This window comes from Panthera onca, chromosome A2 (assembly GCF_046562875.1).
Source record: "Panthera onca isolate mPanOnc1 chromosome A2, mPanOnc1 haplotype 2, whole genome shotgun sequence".
Lineage (NCBI taxonomy): Eukaryota > Metazoa > Chordata > Mammalia > Carnivora > Felidae > Panthera > Panthera onca.
The window spans coordinates 163994538-164014684 of record NC_138340.1 but is presented as its reverse complement, the minus strand read 5'-3'; the positions used below and the strand labels follow the sequence as shown (position 1 = coordinate 164014684).

The 20147-nt window shown below is 43.4% G+C and overlaps 1 protein-coding gene across 21 annotated transcripts in view; it reads left to right on the top strand.

The window, feature by feature from the left end:
* KMT2C (lysine methyltransferase 2C) overlaps window positions 1-20147 on the top strand; it is a 285080-nt gene that overhangs the window by 228739 nt on the left and 36194 nt on the right. For 17 of the 21 annotated variants that reach the window (XM_078437247.2, XM_078437246.2, XM_078437208.2 and 14 more), the window contains 13 exons: window positions 897-1001; window positions 1330-1377; window positions 2391-2528; window positions 2711-2743; window positions 2843-2992; window positions 8104-8236; window positions 8476-8690; window positions 9714-9787; window positions 10925-11107; window positions 11726-13588; window positions 14072-14364; window positions 15924-17728; window positions 18806-18917. In XM_078437247.2, the coding sequence (XP_078293373.2) occupies window positions 897-1001; window positions 1330-1377; window positions 2391-2528; window positions 2711-2743; window positions 2843-2992; window positions 8104-8236; window positions 8476-8690; window positions 9714-9787; window positions 10925-11107; window positions 11726-13588; window positions 14072-14364; window positions 15924-17728; window positions 18806-18917 (5152 nt within the window). The remainder of the gene's footprint in view (window positions 1-896; window positions 1002-1329; window positions 1378-2390; window positions 2529-2710; window positions 2744-2842; window positions 2993-8103; window positions 8237-8475; window positions 8691-9713; window positions 9788-10924; window positions 11108-11725; window positions 13589-14071; window positions 14365-15923; window positions 17729-18805; window positions 18918-20147) is intronic. The other 4 variants (XM_078437307.2, XM_078437276.2, XM_078437241.2 and 1 more) reach the window with 2 other exon arrangements.

The following is a 20147-nucleotide window of genomic DNA, read 5'->3' as shown; positions in this document are numbered from 1 at the left end:
TCTCCATCACTACAGTCAACCACACTGGCCACACTTGGCAAAACCCTTCCTGCGCCAGTCTTGCCCTCTGCTCTTCCCTCTGCCTGGAGTATTCGCTCTGTCTTCCTGCGTATCACTCCCTTATTCCCTTTATATTTACCCTTGGTCATGTCCTTTAAAAGGTCTTCCCTGACTACTCTGTCTAATAGTTTGTCACCTCCACATCTTATTCTTATGCTTTTTCCTTCTTGTTCTCTTCATAGCATTTATACTGACACCATTTATTTATTAACTCCTCCTGTGAAAGTAAAGTAGGCATGCACTTTGTTTTGGTTATTCTGAATTCCCGGTGGCTGGAACAATGCCTTTTAATATAGTCCATCGACCTAATTCTGTGGATACTGACATCTTTTGGATAAATAAGTGAACGGTTAATCAGTATTGAGATCAGAGTTGGAAGCAGGCATCGAACTATATGGTACCTGCTATACTTCACAAGAAACTTCTAAGTAATGGGTTTGACTTTCATATTTTATTTATCTTCTGTGTTTTATTTTCTAATGTCACTTTTAGAGATGCTACTTAATGCATTTTTTTGCTTTGTTATAGCATTCTATTTCACTTTTATTGCATTTATTTATTTTATTGATCTTTATTTTAAGTTTTATTTTATTGATATACATTAGTCACAAAACAAAAAAGTCTTAATTTTTAATGTTTTGTTACTCAAAACATTGGCGTGTGCTGTCTTTGAAAAATTCCTTATTTTAGAAGTGATAATCTTAACTTTTTATGATTCTAGCATTTAGCTTCTGTGTAGTCTAGATATTTAGTGAGTGGTTGAATGAGTGAGGGTGTTTTAGAATGTAATGTCTAGGACAATATTGAGACTTTAAAAATATACTTGCTATGCTTAGGTACGACTGATGACCCCTTAGCTGATATTTCTGAAGTCTTAAACACAGATGATGACATTCTTGGAATAATTTCAGATGACCTTGCAAAATCAGTTGATCATTCAGGTATATATGTCTATATTTGTCTAGTGTCTGTTTTATGATACGATGAGAGGTATATGTGTGTGTGGAACAAGTTTAGTCTTTTCTCTGAAACTGAAAAAACGTTTGTTTTGGCTTTGTCAAAGAACTCATCATTTTATTTGATCTACCTCAGCTTTTCTGCTTTAGGAGAGGAAATAGCAAGTTAATTTCTGTTGTCTTTCTAATTGCATCAAACTTAAGGCTTGTTGCCCTACAGTCTTGCCGTATCTTGTTTCTTCTTTTGTTTGCATTGCCCCTCACTTCCCGGTCCCGTGGTAATCATCCATTTTATTTGGTTTGGGTCTTGTAGGTCTTGATTTATGCACTTTCCAGGTTGAGAGCTCACCTTTTCCATTTGGTAAGAAACTGAGTAATGGATGACGGCTGACTAGAAGTAGTCTTCTTTTTTATAGTGATTTCAGCTGAACCAGCCTGTAGGTGCATGCGTATTGCTAGAGTGCTAATTTGCCACTAATCCAGCCTTGCTTTCCCTCTGTGCGTGCAGCTGAAGCATGGTGCAGCTGTGCTGTGCTGTGGCCGACTTTACCAGCAGCTCCTCTTTTGTTTTGTTTTGTTTTGTTTTGTTTTGTTTCTTTAGTGGATGATTTTATTCTTGTTAATATGGAATTTATAATATGACCCACATGTTAGAGAGTTAATTCCTAATATAGGATCAAAGAAGAGCAGACTACATTTTAGTTCTTAATGGCAGCAGTATTGAGAGAGCGTGATAAAGTGGATGATAGACCACTTTTAAACGTGACTTTTGCCTAAAAACCAGTTTATACGAAACAAAGCCCGTTATTTTAGGAACATAAGCAATGTCTTGTTCTGTGACTACAGAATATTTCCAAAACATGGTCTGTAGTTGAAATTATTCACAAAAGGATAAAGTTTACTAACCAAGAGAATTTTAGAGCATTTCGTTACGTGAGATTCTATCCCTCCTGTGTCCTACACTACATATGATGGTTGAGCTATACATCTGAAACCACTGTTTTCCAAGTTAAAGCAGTTGACTGTATATTGAATACTGTATATTGAATCTTCTTGTAGATTCCAAAGTAATAATGTGGTGCTCATTTTTTGTGGACGTTCAGACTCAGGAGTGTTCTTCTGTTCCTCAGGAGATGTGTTTTCTTCGATTGAAATATAACTTTAAATGGCACCTAAGTTTACAAATACATCGTGCCTGACTTTTCCTGATGTGACTATTCAGATTGATACAAGAATCCTGATTAGTTTAGAATTGCAAACTTTTCATTGCTCCGTTTTAATCATATTGTCGTGTATTAATGCCAGTAAACAGTGTCATGCATTTTACGTGACTATTCAGGATTCGCTTTTAATCTACTTACTCTGCCCCTCCAGCCGGCATAGATATTGGTCCTGTCGCTGATGATGCATCGTCTTTGCCTCAGCCAAGTGTCAATCCCACTTCACGACCACTAAGTGAAGAGCAGCTAGATGGAATCCTCAGTCCTGAGCTAGACAAAATGGTCACAGATGGTAAAATATTTGCCCTACATCTAGGCTTTCTAAAAGACATGAGTAAATATGATTTTCAAAGATTTCTGCATGCTTCTTTCTAATTTAACTTCTGTTCTGATCATTTCTGTGTCAAATGCTATTTTGTATCCGTATGTTGAAATGGTAGTTGTTAATGTTTCTATTTCTTTGTTTTATCCTAGGAGCAATTCTTGGAAAGTTATATAAAATTCCAGGTATTTGTGTTCTGTATTTCGAGTTTCTGACAATGGCATTCCAGGTGCTTTGGCTCGGTAGTCTCTTCGTCTCATTACCGCTACGATTCTGTCTCACAGAGCTTGGAGGGAAGGATGTTGAAGACTTGTTCACCGCTGTGCTTAGTCCTGCGACCGCCCAGCCGACCCCGCTAGCACAGCCTCCCCCACCGCCTGCACCTCAGCTGCTGCCCATACACAGCCAGGGTATGTCACCTCTAGAAAAGTTCCGTTAAGTACGGTTCTGCGGTGTGTGTGCGTTTCTAAAGCAGATCGGCCTCGACCCTTAGAAACAATGGCTAGGAACCAATAGGAGGAAACCCTCCTCTGTGGTGATGGGAAAATAATCTGAATTGATCTCAGCCACACCCCTACCTCCCTGAACTTCTCTGGCAATCTGTGATCCACTTTGAGAGCAGAATTCTTTTTCTCACCGTGGGGGCCGTGGGGGAGTAGTACCTGCCTGCTTCCCTTTCCCAGCTGGGCTCCTGTTTGCCTAGCCCTCCCTGCACACACGTTTGGAGAATGACCCTCCACCTGGCTGCCTTGTGCTCACTGACCTGGTCCCGCTTTCGCTGTCATTTCCTCAGTGGTTAGCAAATCTCCACCTCCTCACCCAGCCCCATGCTTTTCGCTGCAGCGTGTGGCACAGACATAGATATTTGTTTGGGTAATTACGGTTTTCCCCTTAGATTGTGAACTGTCTGAAGGCTAGGGCCATATCTGTCCTCATCTCTATGGACTTCGCCACAGAATATGTGTTCAGCACATCCGTTCAGAGTAAATCCTTGACCTTTCTCTACTGTCAACTTCGGTCTCCTGTCAACTTCACATTTTTTTTTTTAAGTTTATTTATTTATTTTGAGAGAGTTAAGGAGGGGCAGACAGGGAAGGAGAAAGAGAATCCCAAGCAGGCTCTGCACTGTGAACAAAGAGCCTGACCTGGGGCTCAGTCTCCTGAACTGTGAGATCATGACTTGAGCCGAAGCCGAGAGTCAGACACTTAACCGACTGAGCCACCCACGTGCCCCCAAATTTCTCATTTTGTACAAATCTGCCTACTTTGATCTGTTTTCTCCGACCTGCTTGTAACTAGTTGCCACATAAGACTTAAGGGTTGAATTTCTCCATGTTTCTGGAGAGCTGAAATTGGACAGCCTAGACTTAAAATTTGTAGAGTGAGGGGAAGAGATGGTGTGGCAGGTGTGGGAGTCTCCCGTGGGGGGTAGTTTGGAGTCCTGTGTTGGCATGTGTCTGTGGTGATTTGAGCATAGGGTCAGTTCTCTAGATCTTGTTTTCACTGCTTCATGATGATATACTGAATTGAGTAACTTAATGATACTTTTATAAACTGTGACACTGTTTTTGTATAAGTGCTGAAACATGCAAATAATGTAATGTTATTTTTACTGCCAATTTTGTGCATACATGCAAAATGCCATAATACACATAATTACAATATTTTAGTTACTGCTAGTTTAGCCTCTAAACATAAGTTTACCTTGATTTTTGCTAGACTAAACATGTGATTTACATTTGGATAAAACAGACTCATCACAAGTGCTTCTTGTCTTAATTGTTCCCATGTGCTTTCTTAATGATTGGAAATGCAACACTTCAATATTTCTCTTTTCAACTTATTAAAAAAAAAAACATATCCATGTTTTCTGAAATGCAAAGTCTGTATTTTAGAAATCAAATCAGTTAAAGATGCATTTTTAAATAAAAGATCTTACCGTCATTATTTAAATGCTTTTAACAGTATAGGCTCATTTTTGAAAGGTTTTCAGGGGATGCCTTTGTTTGTTTTGTTGGTTGCTTATGTGTAATACAAAGATTAATGGTCCCACCCCTCCCCCCACCCCGTCCAGAGTTTTTAATCCTAGTATATGGACTTTGAGGTATACAGCTGAGTTATATCATAGTAGACCAGAATTCAGGTAGAGCTTTAAGAGTCGTTAAGATTTTGGCAGTCATGTTTCAAAGAATAATAATTGTAACTTAAAGCATGATCAGGTAATATACAGAGTGACACATAGATATTCAATAATGGCAACTTGAACATTTTCCAGAGCGGAGGAGAAGCGGTAAGTGGGTAGCATTTAAGGAGCAAAAGCAGAAAATGCATGTTGGGTCTAGATTGTATGTAGGCGGCTGTGAGACAGGCTGTGCCAGTTGCCTTTTCTTCTCCAGGTTGCTCAGAGGTCTCACACCAGTGACATGACCTGATGGGTTACAGGTTTTGGCAGGGTAGCTCTGACGTCAGTATTGGAAATGAATTTGACACGAGGGTTGTACTGATGAGTTTGTTGTGGTTGGAACTAAGTGAAAACTTGGGTTCCAGGGAAATATATCTGCAATGCTAATTGAAAAGAAGAAACGGATATGAGTGATAGCGATGTTAGAATAAGTAGGAGTCTGCTACTGAATGGATGTGAGGCACAAGGAAATGTGGAACACAAACCGAATTAGACTGTATGGAAGCCAGGTTTGCCTACAGGTAATCAGGCTATAAACTAGAAGCCCAGAACAGCGAAGACTGGCTGTGCGTGTGTGTGTGTGGCAGAGGGTGGTAGTGGAGGCGTGACAAATTTAGTTTTAGACCATTGTTAGTTAGAAATGGGACACACACGTTGTTCTGACTTGTAGGCGGACTGACTCGCAGCTGTTCGAGGCTATAGGTGAAAATCGAGGAATTGCATGTGGAGTGACGCTAGTTGAAGTTGTGGGAAGGCGGAGGTTTCTGAAGAGGATGTACTGCCATAGCACACAGAATCTCGAAGAACTCTTCAATTAAACGTGACCAGTCACATGCTTAACTCACCTGGCTTGTAGTACACGCGCAATTACGTGTTCCTTTCCCTTTTCCTTTTCAAGGATTAGGTGAAAGTGAAAAAATAAAACCGTGACGTAGACTGAGTGAGAAGCATAGAATCTTAGAAATGAGGATTGTTAGAGACAAGTTACAATGTCAGGTAGGATGAGTGCCTGAAAGACGTTTCATTGGACACTAAGATTGTTGGTAATCCTCAGTGGGGTAACTTCGATGGGAGGGTCAGAAAGGGTGCCAGAGTGTAACGTGTGGACAGTAATCCAGAAGGTCAGAAAATGGAGAAGGGAGATTTCAAGAAGATTGAGATAGAGTAACTTGAAATCACTTCACTGAAGGTTAGGTGAAGTGGCTTTTCAATTGTTACCATGATTCATTCCTTGAAAGAGGTTACGTTCATAAACTGGGATGATCAGGTTGGGGTGGTATGGTAGATGTGAGAGAAAGAGAGAAGAGACACTTCTTAATTAAAATAACAATAATGAGAAATGCTTTGCATTTACGTGTCCTTGAACAAGTTATTTAACTTCTAGGTCTCTGCTTCCCTGGTGCTACCTGTGATAACCCTAGGTTCCTAGGGTTATTATGAGGATCAAAGAGTTAATATGTGTAAAGCTTTCAGAACAGTGCTAGGCATATAACGAAGGGCTTGATACGCTCTTGTTATCATGACAAGTTTCAATATGGCCACGTTGTGCTTAAGATAGTGATGACGGGCATGGATCACATTCTCGTTACCAATAAAGAAACTTCTGTTTATGCTAATCACATGGAAGACGTTTTGACATTTTTCTTTTTCAAATATTTATTCAGTTTTGAGAGAGGGAGAGAGAGGGAGATGGAGCGTGAGCAGGGGAGGGGCAGAGAGGGCGAGACACAGAATCCGAAGCAGGCTCCACGCTCCGAGCTGTCAGCACAGAGCCCGACATGGGGCTCGAACTCATGAACCGCAAGATCATGACCTGAGCTGAAGTCGGACGCTTAACCCACTGAGCCACCCCAGGCGCCCCAGGATGGTTGACATTTTTCAGTGAAATCTCGTATCCCTTAATGGAACCTACTTTTCAGTGAAGTTGAAAATAGAGGTGGCATTCTCCTTTGAATAAAAGCAGAAACGTTGTTCCTTAATCTTATCCTTGGCATGAATATAGACCTACTGGGACACTTGTCGCTGTGGAGTTCTGATCCGGTGGGCCCAGCTCTGCCATGTAGGAGAACAAGCCCTAACTGGGAAGTCAGATAGCTCTTAGGAAGTCCTGGAGACCAAATCCTGAAAACCTGCAGGTGCCCAGCCTCAGTATCCTCACACATAGGACCCGGAACTCTGTATAGTAGAGTGTTGTTCTAGTCAGAGGGTCTGGTAGGTGAAAGGACATCGTGCAGTGTAAAACATGTGGGTGAGACACTGTTCTTGGTTATTCCTTTTTCTAATGGTATGGCAAAGTGATTGTTGGGAGTACTCTACCATTATACCAGCCGGGCCAAGTATTAGCCAACTCTGTCCCTGTATTTTCATTTGTATGATTGATGGGTGATGGGTGAAGTGGATCTCCTAGTGTCGTTCTGGCTGTTGCAACAGAGGCCTTGTGTTTATTATTTCAGAGTATGTCTCTAATTTGGGAGGAGGTTTTTGAAGGTACAGAAAACTGCTCGGATAAGGACAGTTGGCTAATTCCTAAATTGTTCAGAACAGTAGATCATAGTCGAGGTTGGAGTTACATGCTTTAGGAGAGGAAGGGTCTTATGGTTTGCCTGCTGGCTGTTTGGAAAGAAGACAGGTATTTGAAGCTTGTGCGTAAGGTGGGATGAGAGTTAAAAATGTGTTTGGGGGCTGAAAGGCAAGCCAGTAATGAAAATTAGGTCCCCAACAGAATGTACGTATTTTTAGCAATAATCATCTGTCTGATAATGGTAGATGAAATATTGCTTGTTCCAAATAATTTTAGAACAAGTACCAATTTAAGAATCATAGATGGTTTTTTGTATCAACAGGAGCAAGAGTAAAATGTAAGGAAGCATTCGCGTGTAGATTTTGAGTGAAGAAGAGAAAGACTATTTAATAAAATGTAGGAGCATTTGCTGGGAGAGTCCTTTCTGTGGAGCTAATATGCATTGAACAGTGAACTGCGTACAGGCGCTGTGCTGAGAACCCCACGTACGTTGTGTCTGTGACAGTAGGGAACACCTCCACGTTACAGGAATAGTGATGGGGTCCCTTCCGACAGGAAGCAAAATTAAGCTTCTAACGGGTAGCACCGTTAAGCTCTCAGACTCCAAAACACATGCCATTTTCAGTATACCATGATGAAGTAAACAGAAGTACAGGGACCATACTGCAAAATACAACCGAAAGTCATTCTTTACGCAATATTTTAGTTTAATATTGAAACAGAAATCCTACTTTTAAATAGTGCTAGAAGTTTTTCTTTAGACATGTTGTTTATAAATAAGCTGCTCTTTAAAATTATTTATGAGTAATATGCAAACTGAAGTGGTGTTTTCTTCTTTGAAGATGTGTTTTCGCGGATGCCACTCATGAATGGCCTTATTGGACCCAATCCTCACCTCCCACATAATTCTTTGCCTCCTGGAAGTGGATTGGGAACTTTCTCTACTGTAGCACAATCCCCTTACACTGATACCAGGTATTGGAAGCCTTCATTTTCCATGGAAACTTAAGTAACATTAATTTTTGTTGTATAAATGCTAGTCTGTTTTAAGTTCTTGTGCACTAAGCGTACGTTCCGTATATCAGGATCTTTGCTGCAGATGATCTAACATTGTAGCTCTTTTGTAACAAGAGGGTTTAATGAACTTGTGCTTGGCCACAGTCTTTAGAAGGTAATTTTATATTTACAAAGTAAAGTTATTTATTATCTGCCAGGGATAAAAATCCAGCATTTCATCCGATGGCAAGTGATCCTAACAGCGCTTGGACGTCATCCGCTCCCACGGTGGAGGGAGAGAACGATACAATGTCAAATGCCCAGAGAAGCACGCTGAAATGGGAGAAGGAGGAGGCTCTGGGTGAAATGGCAACAGTAGCACCTGTTCTCTACACAAACATCAATTTCCCCAGCCTGAAGGAGGAATTCCCTGGTAATTCACACCTAGTGTGGCTCTCTGTGTTACCCGCCGCCCTGAGTAGGTCATGCTGCCTTGCCTGCCGGTGGTTTCCATTGGTGACTGTGGTAGGAAGTCCACGTATCAACACCAGTTTTCATCTTGTATGACTGTGTACAGTGAGAAGATTCCATAGATGTCTAGAAGCATCTTGATAGAAATAAACGCTACCTTATGCAACAACGACAGAAATCAGTGGCTCAGTGCAGGGTTGTCTGTTAAAGGAATATACCTACTCTTTTTCAAGTACTATTGGTCACACTTTGATTTGCTGTTGATAGATGAGCATATCTGGTTCTGTTGAGTTGCTTTGTGTCAATGAAAAATTATCCTTAGATCAGAGCTATGGTTTTTTTTAAGTAATTCTCTTCAATGCTTTAATAGTTTTACTGTGCGATTCTAGAACCTCATGAAATACCATGCTAAGGCTGTTGACATGTCACTTGATTTCCATTTTCTTTGGGTTTTGAAGCTTTTTAAAAACATCGTTTCTACTTTTACCACTGTCGATTTCACCCATCTTTCCTTTCGCTTACTGTCCCAACACTAAGTTTCATAGCAATGGCTCGGAATGATTGGTTTTGCATGTGTGTGTTGTGCACGAACGCTGGTGAGGTGCTTATGTATAATTACGATTACCTCCTTTTGGTCCGATTGAGAGACTTCTCTGGAGGACTGATGCTTTACGAAACTTTTAGCTTTGGTTCTTGAAGCATCTTACATGTTTGAGAGAAGTTATTATGTTTGGCTTAACATTTTCTCAGCTGGTTAGCCCCTTCAATTTAAAAACTCCCCCAGTCTACAAGTGAGATTCTTAATAAGGCCACACTACATTCAGCAAATCCTCATTTGGCCTACTGCATGCCTGGAACTTTGTGCTGTACAAAGAATTACTCACTCATGAACACACAGCCAGAATAAGTTGAACTGTCCACACCACGTGGCGATGCGTCCTGACCGCAGCTCCATAAACGTGTGGACCATGCTTTTCTGTTGCAGACTGGACGACGAGAGTGAAGCAGATTGCCAAGCTGTGGAGAAAAGCGAGCTCGCAGGAAAGAGCGCCTTACGTGGTATTTACCAAACCTCCCATGTGTCCTGTTGTTAAACACAATACCCAGACCTTACTTTTGTTGTCGTAGGTTAATAAAGATTTTCTGTTGCAGAAAACACATATTAATACTTGCACAACTAATACACAGCTTTGTTTTTATAGTGATTTCCTATTATGTCTTGAGATAGGATGTGGAGTTTTCTCATAAGCTAGTTGGTAGAACCAGGATATCTGGTTGGTAGAACCAGAAGATTGAAATCGGTTATTTTAGGAGCATGTTTATTTAATTCATCTCACTTTAAAATTCTTTTATCTCTTTGAAAGAGTACTACTGTTTGAGGCTGCATCAGTGTGCCTCAGTGTCTCCCACAACAATCTCTCTTTGTGTTAGGTTTAGTAAAGACTGTATCTTGAAAGAGACATATCTAGACACCTTTAAGGAGCTTTTGAAACATGAACTTTGCAAGGGATTGTTAGGATATTTTATACGGTCCACAGTTCAGGTGGTGAATTGTTTTCTCCCAAAGAGCCGAATTAAGATTGTCAGCTGGATCCAAATCCTTGCTTCCATTGTAAAGCATATTAAGTGGACATTATTATTTTAAAAAATATATCCCATTACCTTCCAACTTGATCTTCAGGGTACCTGTTGTCAGTGATAACAATTGGGTAAAGCAGAAACGTTTTCTGATGTGTTGACAATGCTTTGTGTTTTAGCTTGATTATACTAAGGTGATAGGGTAGTTTTAGTGTTCCTCGGTTGTGTTCTCCAATGCTAAGCTCCAGATTCCAGAGTTTAGATTTGGAGGATTGACTTGATGCTTTCCTTTTCTCTAAATTAAGAGGGATGCTGATGTTTCCGTTTTTGAAGGGTCTGTGAAGATAAGGGTTGAAAATGGTAGATTACCTCTGGGTTCTCCAGCCTGGCTCAGATAGAGAGATGTCCTCCGTGGAGGCGACATGCGTTAAAAACGGGAGAGGGTGGGGTAGCGTCCGGATGCTTTCTGGGCACAAGAGTCCAGAAGCTCTGAAGGGTTCTACTTCAATTCCCTTCAACCGTTTAACCCAACTTTTTCTTAGAAAGTTCATCATAGTTTTATTTCTCGAAACATGTTAACGTCTGCTGGGAGATAACTTTCTTCTCCTTTTCTCAAAGCAAAAAGCCAGAGATAACAGGGCCGCTTTACGCATTAATAAAGTACAGATGTCAAATGATCCCCTGAAGAGGCAGCAACAGCAAGACAGCATCGATCCTGGCTCTCGCATTGATTCGGACCTTTTTAAAGATCCGTTAAAGCAAAGAGAATCGGAACATGAACAGGAATGGAAATTTAGACAGGTATGTGGTTTTTTAAAATAATTTGCTTTTAGATTGTATTTTTGTTTTTCGAGAGGACAGTAAGTAATTCATGTCATTATTTCAGAAGATAGTTCTTACCAGAGTATGAAAACGTGGTTAAAAGTTGACTTACCTTTGGGGCGTCTGGGTGGCTCGGTCGGTTAAACATCCGACTCTGGATTTCGGCTCGGGTCACAACCTCACGGTTCGTGGGCTCGAGCCCCGTGCCGGGCTCTGCCCTGTGATCGTGCGGAGCCTGCTTGGGATTCTCTGTCTCCCTGTCTCTCTGCCCCTCTCTTGCTTTCTCTTCCTCTGTCTCTTTCTCAAAAGTAAATAAATAGACATTGCGAAAATACCCACCTTTCTCAGCAAACTGTATTTCAGGCGACTGGGGAAGCTCATTAAAATGTTGCAAATAGCATATTGCCTGGGGCATAGCCACGGTGCTCTGTGGTGGAGTTTATAATCACCTCTGCTCTTCCGGAGTTTATAATCTGATACGGGCGCAGTCTGGCAACTGGTGACCTCCGACAGACTAATTTCCCGTGGCTTTTTTCCTCCCGTGACAGTCACGTTCTTCCTTAACCACGCGAGTGCCTCTTCTTTCCTGTCTCACAGCAAATGCGCCAGAAGAGCAAGCAGCAAGCCAAAATCGAAGCCACGCAGAAGCTCGAACAGGTGAAGAACGAGCAGCAGCAGCAGCAGCAGTTTGGCGCGCAGCCCCCCGTGGCCCCGTCCGGCTCGGACACGCCGAGCAGCGGCATACAGAGCCCCCTGACCCCCCAGCCTGGCAACGGGAACGCGTCTCCTGCGCAGGCGTTCCATAAGGACCTGTTTCCGAAGCAGCTCCCCAGCGCCCCCTCGTCCGCGTCGTCAGACGACGTGTTCGTGAAACCGCAGGCTCCTCCCCCGGCTGCAGCCCCGGCTCGAGGCCCCCCCGTCCAGGAGAGTCTGTCACAGCCTCAGACCTGTCAGCCCCCCTCACCACAGGTGTTTTCAGCTGGGTCCGCTCACTCCCGGCCACCCTCCCCAGTGGATCCTTATGCAAAAATGGTGGGGACTCCGAGACCACCTCCTGGGGGCCACGGGTTTTCCAGAAGAAATTCCGCTGCCCTGGTGGAAAACTGTGCTCCTCTGCCCCCAGTCCCCAGGCCTGCTCCGGTGAGTGAGGCCACGGCAAATAGGCCGTCCCCAGTCAGAGACTTCTGTGCTTCCTCCACGGCAAATGGTGACCCCTATGCAAAGCCTCCAGACACGCCCAGACCTACGATGACCGACCAGTTTCCCAAGCCCTCAGGCCTCCCCCGGTCTCCGGTGGTTGCCGAGCAGACTGCAAAAGGCCCTCTAGCAGCTGGCACCAGCGATCACTTCAGCAAACCGTCTCCCAGGGCAGATGTGTTTCAGAGACAGCGGATTCCTGACCCGTACGCACGGCCCTTGCTGACACCCGCACCTCCCGACAGTGGCCCTGGGCCCTTTAAGGCTCCGATGCAGCCCCCTCCACCTTCCCAGGATCCCTATGGGCCGGTGTCGCAGGCACCAAGGCGACTGTCTGTGGACCCTTACGAGAGGCCTGCGTTCGCACCGAGACCTGGAGATAACTTTTCTCACAGCCAGTCAAGTGGCCCATACAGCCAGCCTCCCCTGACCCCACATCCGGCAACAAATGAGTCTTTGGCCCATTCCTCAAGGGCTTTTTCCCAGCCTGGAACCATGTCAAGGCCGACATCTCAGGACCCGTATTCCCAGCCCCCGGGGACTCCACGCCCTGTTGTAGATGCTTACCCCCAACCCTCGGGAACATCTCGCTCCAACCCAGACCCCTACTCTCAACCTCCTGGAACTCCCCGGCCCACCACGATTGACCCCTACAGTCAGCAGCCACCAACCCCAAGGCCGCCTACACAAGCAGACTTGTTTGTGCCGCCGGCTGCTAACCAGAGGCATTCGGACCCCTATGCGCATCCTCCTGGAACACCAAGACCTTACTCTCAGCCACCAGCAGCACCAAGGCCAAGGATTTCAGAGGGTTTTCCTAGGTCCTCAATGACAAGACCGGTCCTCATGCCAAATCAGGATCCTTTCCTGCAAGCAGCACAAAATCGAGGAGCAGCTTTATCTGGTCCGTTGATAAGGCCACCTGATACATGTTCCCCAAGTCCTAGGCCACCTGGACCTAGTCTTTCAGAAACTTTCAGCCGAGTTTCCCCGTCTGCTACTCGGGATGCGTATGATCAGCCTCCAATGACTCCAAGAACTCAGTCTGACTCTTTTGGAACAAGTCAAGTTGCCCATGATGTTGGTCAGTCAAGGCCTGGATCAGAGGGGAGCTTCAGTGCGCCTTCAAACTCTCCAATGAGTTCTCAGAGCCAACAATTTTCCAGCGTCTCCCACCTTCCTGGACCTGTACCAACTTCCGGGGTCACTGAGACACAGAGTACCGTAAACATGTCACAAGCAGATACAGAGAAATTGAGACAGGTAAAAACACATTGTATCTTCATAGATGTTTTAAGTGTGTCATTGCGGAAACCTAGGCATTTCATCAAGCTGAGTAATTTCTACACAGATGTTAAAGTTTATCTTCTTATTCTGTGGAATTTGTTCTGCAAAGAAGAAAAATGAAATTGGTAAAATTATAATACAATTGAATTTGATTTATTCTGCATCTGATGTTTGGTTGTCATGAATTTGTTCAAAAATTTGAATTTTTGATCTTCATGACTCTTAAATGTGAAAGCTTTCAATTTTGTGATACTTGTGTGGCAAGGAAAAAAAAAGTACCCAAATTATTACTTTGTTTTTATAATCTGTTGAGTAGTTAAGTATGACTCGTGTTTTATCCAATACTTTGAACGTTGAGATATTTTAAGCATTTTTCGCAGTCACGTTTTGGAAGTATTAAGACTTAAGCCATTCGTTCATTATCAGAAATCCCAGGGATCTTCGTTTCTTTCCATCCAGCGGCAGAAGTTACGTGAAATCATTCTCCAACAGCAACAGCAGAAGAAGATGGCAGGTCGGCAGGACAAAGGGTCCCAGGATGCAGTAGCGGGGCCTCTTCCAGCGCCCCTGCAGCACTGGCAGCCCGACAGCATCAGCCAGGCTTTTGCTAGGGCTCCGCCCCCCTATCCCGGGAGCATCAGATCTCCTGTTGTCCCTCCTCTGGGACCTAGATACGCAGTTTTCCCAAAAGATCCACGCGGACCCTATCCTCCTGATGTTACTGGTATGGGGATGCGACCTCACGGATTTAGGTAATGCTTTCAGTTTCATGCCAGCTTTGAATTACTAGATGGAAATAGACAAATGAAGTTACTCTTAAGAGGCTGTTACTCCTTTTCACTTTGCGATTTCCTTTGAGGTATAATCAGTGTTATTTTCCACTAATGGGAGGTCATGGATTTTTCTTTTCATAACCTCTGAGAACTCTACAGACTCTAGAAACATTCCCTTGGTTATTAAGCATTGGCTGAATTAGGGTTACGTTACGGCCGGAGTGATGTAGTTTATCACACCAGTCAGACCTCTAAGATGTCACTACCACATTCTGTGAAAGCCTCCTGTGATGTGATGAGTGAGTATTGTCCTGTCCCCGAATTTTCCCTTCTAACTTCCGTTGTAAATAATTGTGGTGATTTCCAAATTGATGGGATGTTTTCCTTTAGGAACTTTTCTCGGTGAGAGAGAGTTGTAAAACTAGTGGTTTTGTTTGTTTGTTTGTTTGTTTGTTTGTTTGAAGTGGCTGGTAGAAAGGTTGGAGCCAAACATGTTAAAATAGAGTGTTCCTGAGGATGTGCTGTTAGTTTTGTCACATGTGGTTTTTAGTCTAATACCTACCGCCATGTTACAGTCTTATCCTTACGTTCCTTTTTTCTTCCTCAGTTATACCTGTTGCTCTGCTTTATATTTACTTATAATTTACCTTTAGTTCTTTCTAGAGTGAGCTACAGTGTAAATGATAAAAATAGTCCTAGGATGCCCAGGCAGCTCAGTCGGTTGAGCGTCCAGCTTCGGCTCAGGTCATGATCTCACAGTTTGCAAGTTCGAGCCCCGCATCGGGCTCTGTGCTGACAGCTCAGAGCCTGGAGCCTGCTTCGGTTTCTGTGTCTCCCTCCCTCCCTCCCTCCCTCCCTCCCTCCCTCCCTCTTTCTCTCTGTCTCTCTGCCCCTCCCCTGTTTACGCTCTGTCCTCTCTCCTTCAAAAATAAATGTTAAAAAAAAAATAGTCCTACAATTTATTCATCTACTAAATTTTTACACGTTGTACCTGTCATTGTTTATCTCTTAATAACTCTGTAGTCGTTCCTCTCAAGCACATAGATCAGTCTATCCAGTCATCATACCTGTGCCTTTGTCTTCTCAAGGACAGAAGGCCTGTAAGCTGCCTTCAAGCATCCCCCCGGTCAGCCTGCTCCTTGCAGCCTCCATAAATATAGAAAAAGGAGAAGACTCTTACTCCACTGCAATAGTATTAAGCTTCTTTCTAAACAATTGATTCCATCTGCTTGGCAGCAGGTTATGTTGTCTTAGATCATATGCCTTTAGAGCTCAGAGATGGTGTACGTTATAGGGTATTTAGCAAGAATTACTTGCACATAGATACTTTATAAGTGCTTTCTAACGGTGCCAGTTTTGTTTTGCTAAGTCGTTATATTGGGTATCATTAATTTTGCATTTGATTTTCATCTAGAGTTTTTCCTTTTTAACCCAACTGTAAATTCAACATGATACTTAATAATAACAATTTACTTCTTCTACTTCTTCTAATTCTTTTTTTTTTTTTTTTTTTTTTTTTTTTTTTTTTTTTTTTAAAGATTTGGATTTCCAGGAGGTAGTCATGGTACCCTGTCAAGTCAGGAACGCTTCCTTGCACCTCCTCAGCAAATACAGGGGTCTGGAGCTCCTCCACAGCTGAGAAGATCGATGTCTGTAGACATGCCGAGGCCTTTAAATAACTCGCAAATGAATAACCCAGTTGGCCTCCCTCAGCATTTTCCACCACAGAGTCTGCCGGTTCAGCAGCATAACATACTGGGTCAAGCTTTTATTGAACTGAGGCACAGGGCGCCCGATGGAAGGCCGCGGCTGCCCTTCACTGCTCCTCCCGGCAGTGTTCTAGAGGCACCTTCTCATCCAAGACATGGAAACTTCATTCCCCGGCCAGACTTTCCAGGCCCTAGACACGCAGAGCCCTTGAGACGACCTTCTCAAGGTCTGCCAACCCAGCTACCTTTGCATCCAAATTTGGAACAAGTGCCACCATCGCAGCAAGACCAAAGCCATCCCGCCCATTCATCTTCTATGGTCATGAGGTCCCTGAGTCATCCCTTAGGTGGTGAATTCCCAGAGGCCTCTTTGTCAACATCTACACCAGCTGAAACAGCATCCGATAATTTACAGATAACCACCCAGTCTTCTGATGGTCTTGAAGAAAAACTCGATACTGATGACCCATCTGTAAAGGAACTAGATGTTAAAGACCTCGAGGGAGTGGAAGTCAAAGACTTGGATGATGAAGATCTCGAAAATTTAAATCTAGACACAGAGGACGGCAAGGGAGATGAATTGGACACTTTAGGTAATTTGGAAACTAATGACCCCAACCTGGATGACCTCTTAAGGTCAGGAGAATTTGATATCATTGCGTACACGGATCCAGAACTTGACCTAGGAGATAAGAAAAGCATGTTTAATGAGGAACTAGACCTTAGTGTTCCCATCGATGATAAGATAGATAACCAGTGTGGGTCTGTTGAGCCAAAAATGAAGGAGCAGGAAGACAAGACTGTGGTTCCTTCTGATAAACCTTCTCCGTGGAAAAAATCCACTGGTACCAGTGAGATAAAAACAGAAGTACTGTCTCCGGATTCTAAAGGGGAAGGCAGATGTGAAAGTGAGAAAAGCAATGAGAGTAAAGACCACGTCGGCACCCCCAGCTCACAGGCTTCAGCCCACACAGATGTCAGTGACGGAGAAAAGGCTGTCCCGCAGCCCTGCGACACGGATCTACTGGAGAAGAGACCCCCCCGAGAAGCCACTGGCTCCACCCCAGGTGTCCGCGGCTCCACGCAGCTGCCTGCGGAAGACGTGATAAACTCTTGCGGCATAACCGCATCAACTCCGGTTCTCACGAGTTTACTTGCTAATGAAAAATCTGATAACTCAGACGTCAGGCCCCTGGGGTCCCCGCCACCCACGCTGCCAGCCTCACCATCCGGTCACGTGTCAAGTTTGCCGCCTCCTTTAATGACACCGCCCGGGCACATGTTGGATAGTACCATGAATTCTAACGTGCCAGTAGTCTCTAGGGTAAACCATACTTTTCCTCAGGGCGTGCAGGTAAATCCAGGATTCATTCAAGGCCAGTCACCAGTTAATCACGGTTTTGGGACCGGAAAACCTGCAAATCAAACTGTGCCTCTCACGAGCCAGTCTGGACCCCAGCAGCTGATGATCCCTCCCACGTTAGCCCAGCAGAGTAGAGAGAGGCCCCTCCTTCTGGAGGAACAGCCTCTGCTTCTGCAGGACCTTCTGGATCAAGAGAGGCAGGAGCAGCAGCAGCAAAGACAGATGCAAGCTATGATTCGCCAGCGGGCAGAGCCGTTTTTCCCTAACATCGGTAGGAATGCCCTTGGCTTTTGTAGTCATGGCTGTGGGCGTCAGGGTGGCATGCGGTAAGCTTCCGGGATTTCGGTGTTAAAATGACACGTGGACCAGAGCAGCGAGAGTCCTGTGTTTGTTCCTCCTTCCGCTTTAAGATGAAAGCAGTTAAAGAGTGTTAGGTTCCTCCCAGGAATCAAGAGATTCAAAGCTCTGGGTTTCAGACCTCGCTTCTCTTTCTTACGGTACGGTTTAACAGAAGTGGCAGGCATCTTCTTGCTTCCCATGTATTCTGAGTCACTGAAAGATGAATTTCAAGAAATTACGATAGAAATAGACTTACCACTGTCCTTGGTGTACGACAAGTGCTTGGCAAAGTTTGGTCACATAAAGTTCTTTAACTTATTTCCAATACCTTATGAATTTGAAAACAGCCAAAGCCCGTAAAACATCCGAGTGCGTCCAATAGTAAGAATTTGTAATCGAGGCACACGTGTCAAAGGAACGCTTTGTTCTAAACAGTAAGATTGACGTTCTGTCCTATAGACCTTACCCATCTTGTCCTATTGGGAGGGGATCCAGTTTTCATTTACATGCAAAGAAGTCTTCTTTTCAGTAGGTCTGTCCTTATTGCCAAGCTGCACCCTCAAGAAACAGACATGTTTTACTTTTCAAAGTGATAACCAGTTTGGTGGCATTCTTAGTATTGGAAATAACCGCAGCTTCTTGTTCATGATGCTGCATTACTAAGGAAGCCGTTCTGATTAGCCTGGCAGAAGTTTGGATGAAAAGGAGTTGCATTGCTTTAGATGATTGCCATCGTCTCCCTTAAATGTGGCAGGCTTCTTGTTCTGATTTTTGCGCGACTCACATATTGGAGCATTATCCAATTATGGATTGCTGAGATGAGATTAAATTCAGGATAAGGTTATTAGCATTTCATAATTCCTCACCTGGTACAAAAAGCTGTAATAGTGATTATTATGAGGATTATGAGTCTATAGATGACATGATGTTTGTGATAGTTACTTTATCTCTTAGTGTTACTTGAACCAAGTACTATGAAATAAGTAACTTTGAAATATTTCTTCTTTAGATTTTGATGCAATTACAGACCCTATAATGAAAGCCAAAATGGTGGCCCTAAAAGGCATAAATAAAGTAATGGCACAAAACAATATGGGCATGCCACCCATGGTTATGAACAGGTAGGTGAAGATGTTTCTCATTTCTATTGTGCTTCAAGAAGTACGTGAATTATTACTAGTTCCTAGAAAAAGCATGTAGTAACTAAAAAAACTTATATATCCCGGGAATGAACACTAGATACTTACATTGGTTGTAAGGTCAGCTGGGTGTGATCGAGTGTAAAATGCTATACAAATGTAAGGATTTAATTTCCATTAGTTTTATGGTAGACGTAATAAAACATCAGAGGATGGTTGGAAGGTTGACTTAATCAGGAAAGCTGGTGGATTTAGGAGTGTGTCCTTTCAAGTACCTGTAGTTAATCTAACTAAAAGCTGCTTCGGACAGAGAGTCTTTCAACCTAAATTGATGAAGATGAGAAGATACACAAGACGATAGAGAGAAAGCTGTTCTGTTGAGAAAAGAAGATAGTTTACTTAAGTCTGTGACTATTTTGTATTCCATCCAACGAACAATGCAGAGAAAAATGTGGGACATTTCAGAAAAGATCCTGAGTGGTTAAGGCAACGGTGAATTTGTTTCTAAAATAAAACGTCCCCAAACTGAATTTGAGTCAGAAAAAAAATGTCAAGGGGACAGTTGAAAGTTAGTGGTTAGAGAATTAGTCTTTTCACTGCTACCAGAAAAATGGCAATTCTGCATTAAAGAAGACCGTAAGAGTTGTTAGACTCTGGATTTCTGAAATTGGTGTGTTTATGCTCCCCAAGGTGGATTAAATAACCATTGAGCAGTGTTTCTTAAGTTTTGATTATGGACTACTATCAGAATTGTGTGGTAGTTGTTTTTTTTTTTTATTTTTTTTTTAACGTTTATTTATTTTTGAGACAGAGACACACAGAGAGAGCATGAATGGGGGAGGGGCAGAGAGAGAGGGAGACACAGAATCAGAAGCAGGCTCCAGGCTCCGAACCGTCATCCCAGAGCCCGACGCGGGGCTCGAACCCACGGACCGCGAGATCGTGACCTGAGCTGAAGTCGGACGCTTAACCGACTGAGCCACCCAGGTGCCCCTGTGGTAGTTTTTTTTTTTAAAAGCGTAGGTTCATTTACTCACCTGCGGGTTTCCTGAATCAGAATATCTGAGGAGGGTGCTGGTGTGTCTTTTTTAGTGAACACCGTGGCTTACTCTTCTGTGTGTTGCGGTTGAGAACCTGTCAACAGAGTAGGCATGGAGCCTCAGTTTAGCCTAATTACCATGGTGAAGGACTTTTTTTAATAAAAAGGATTAT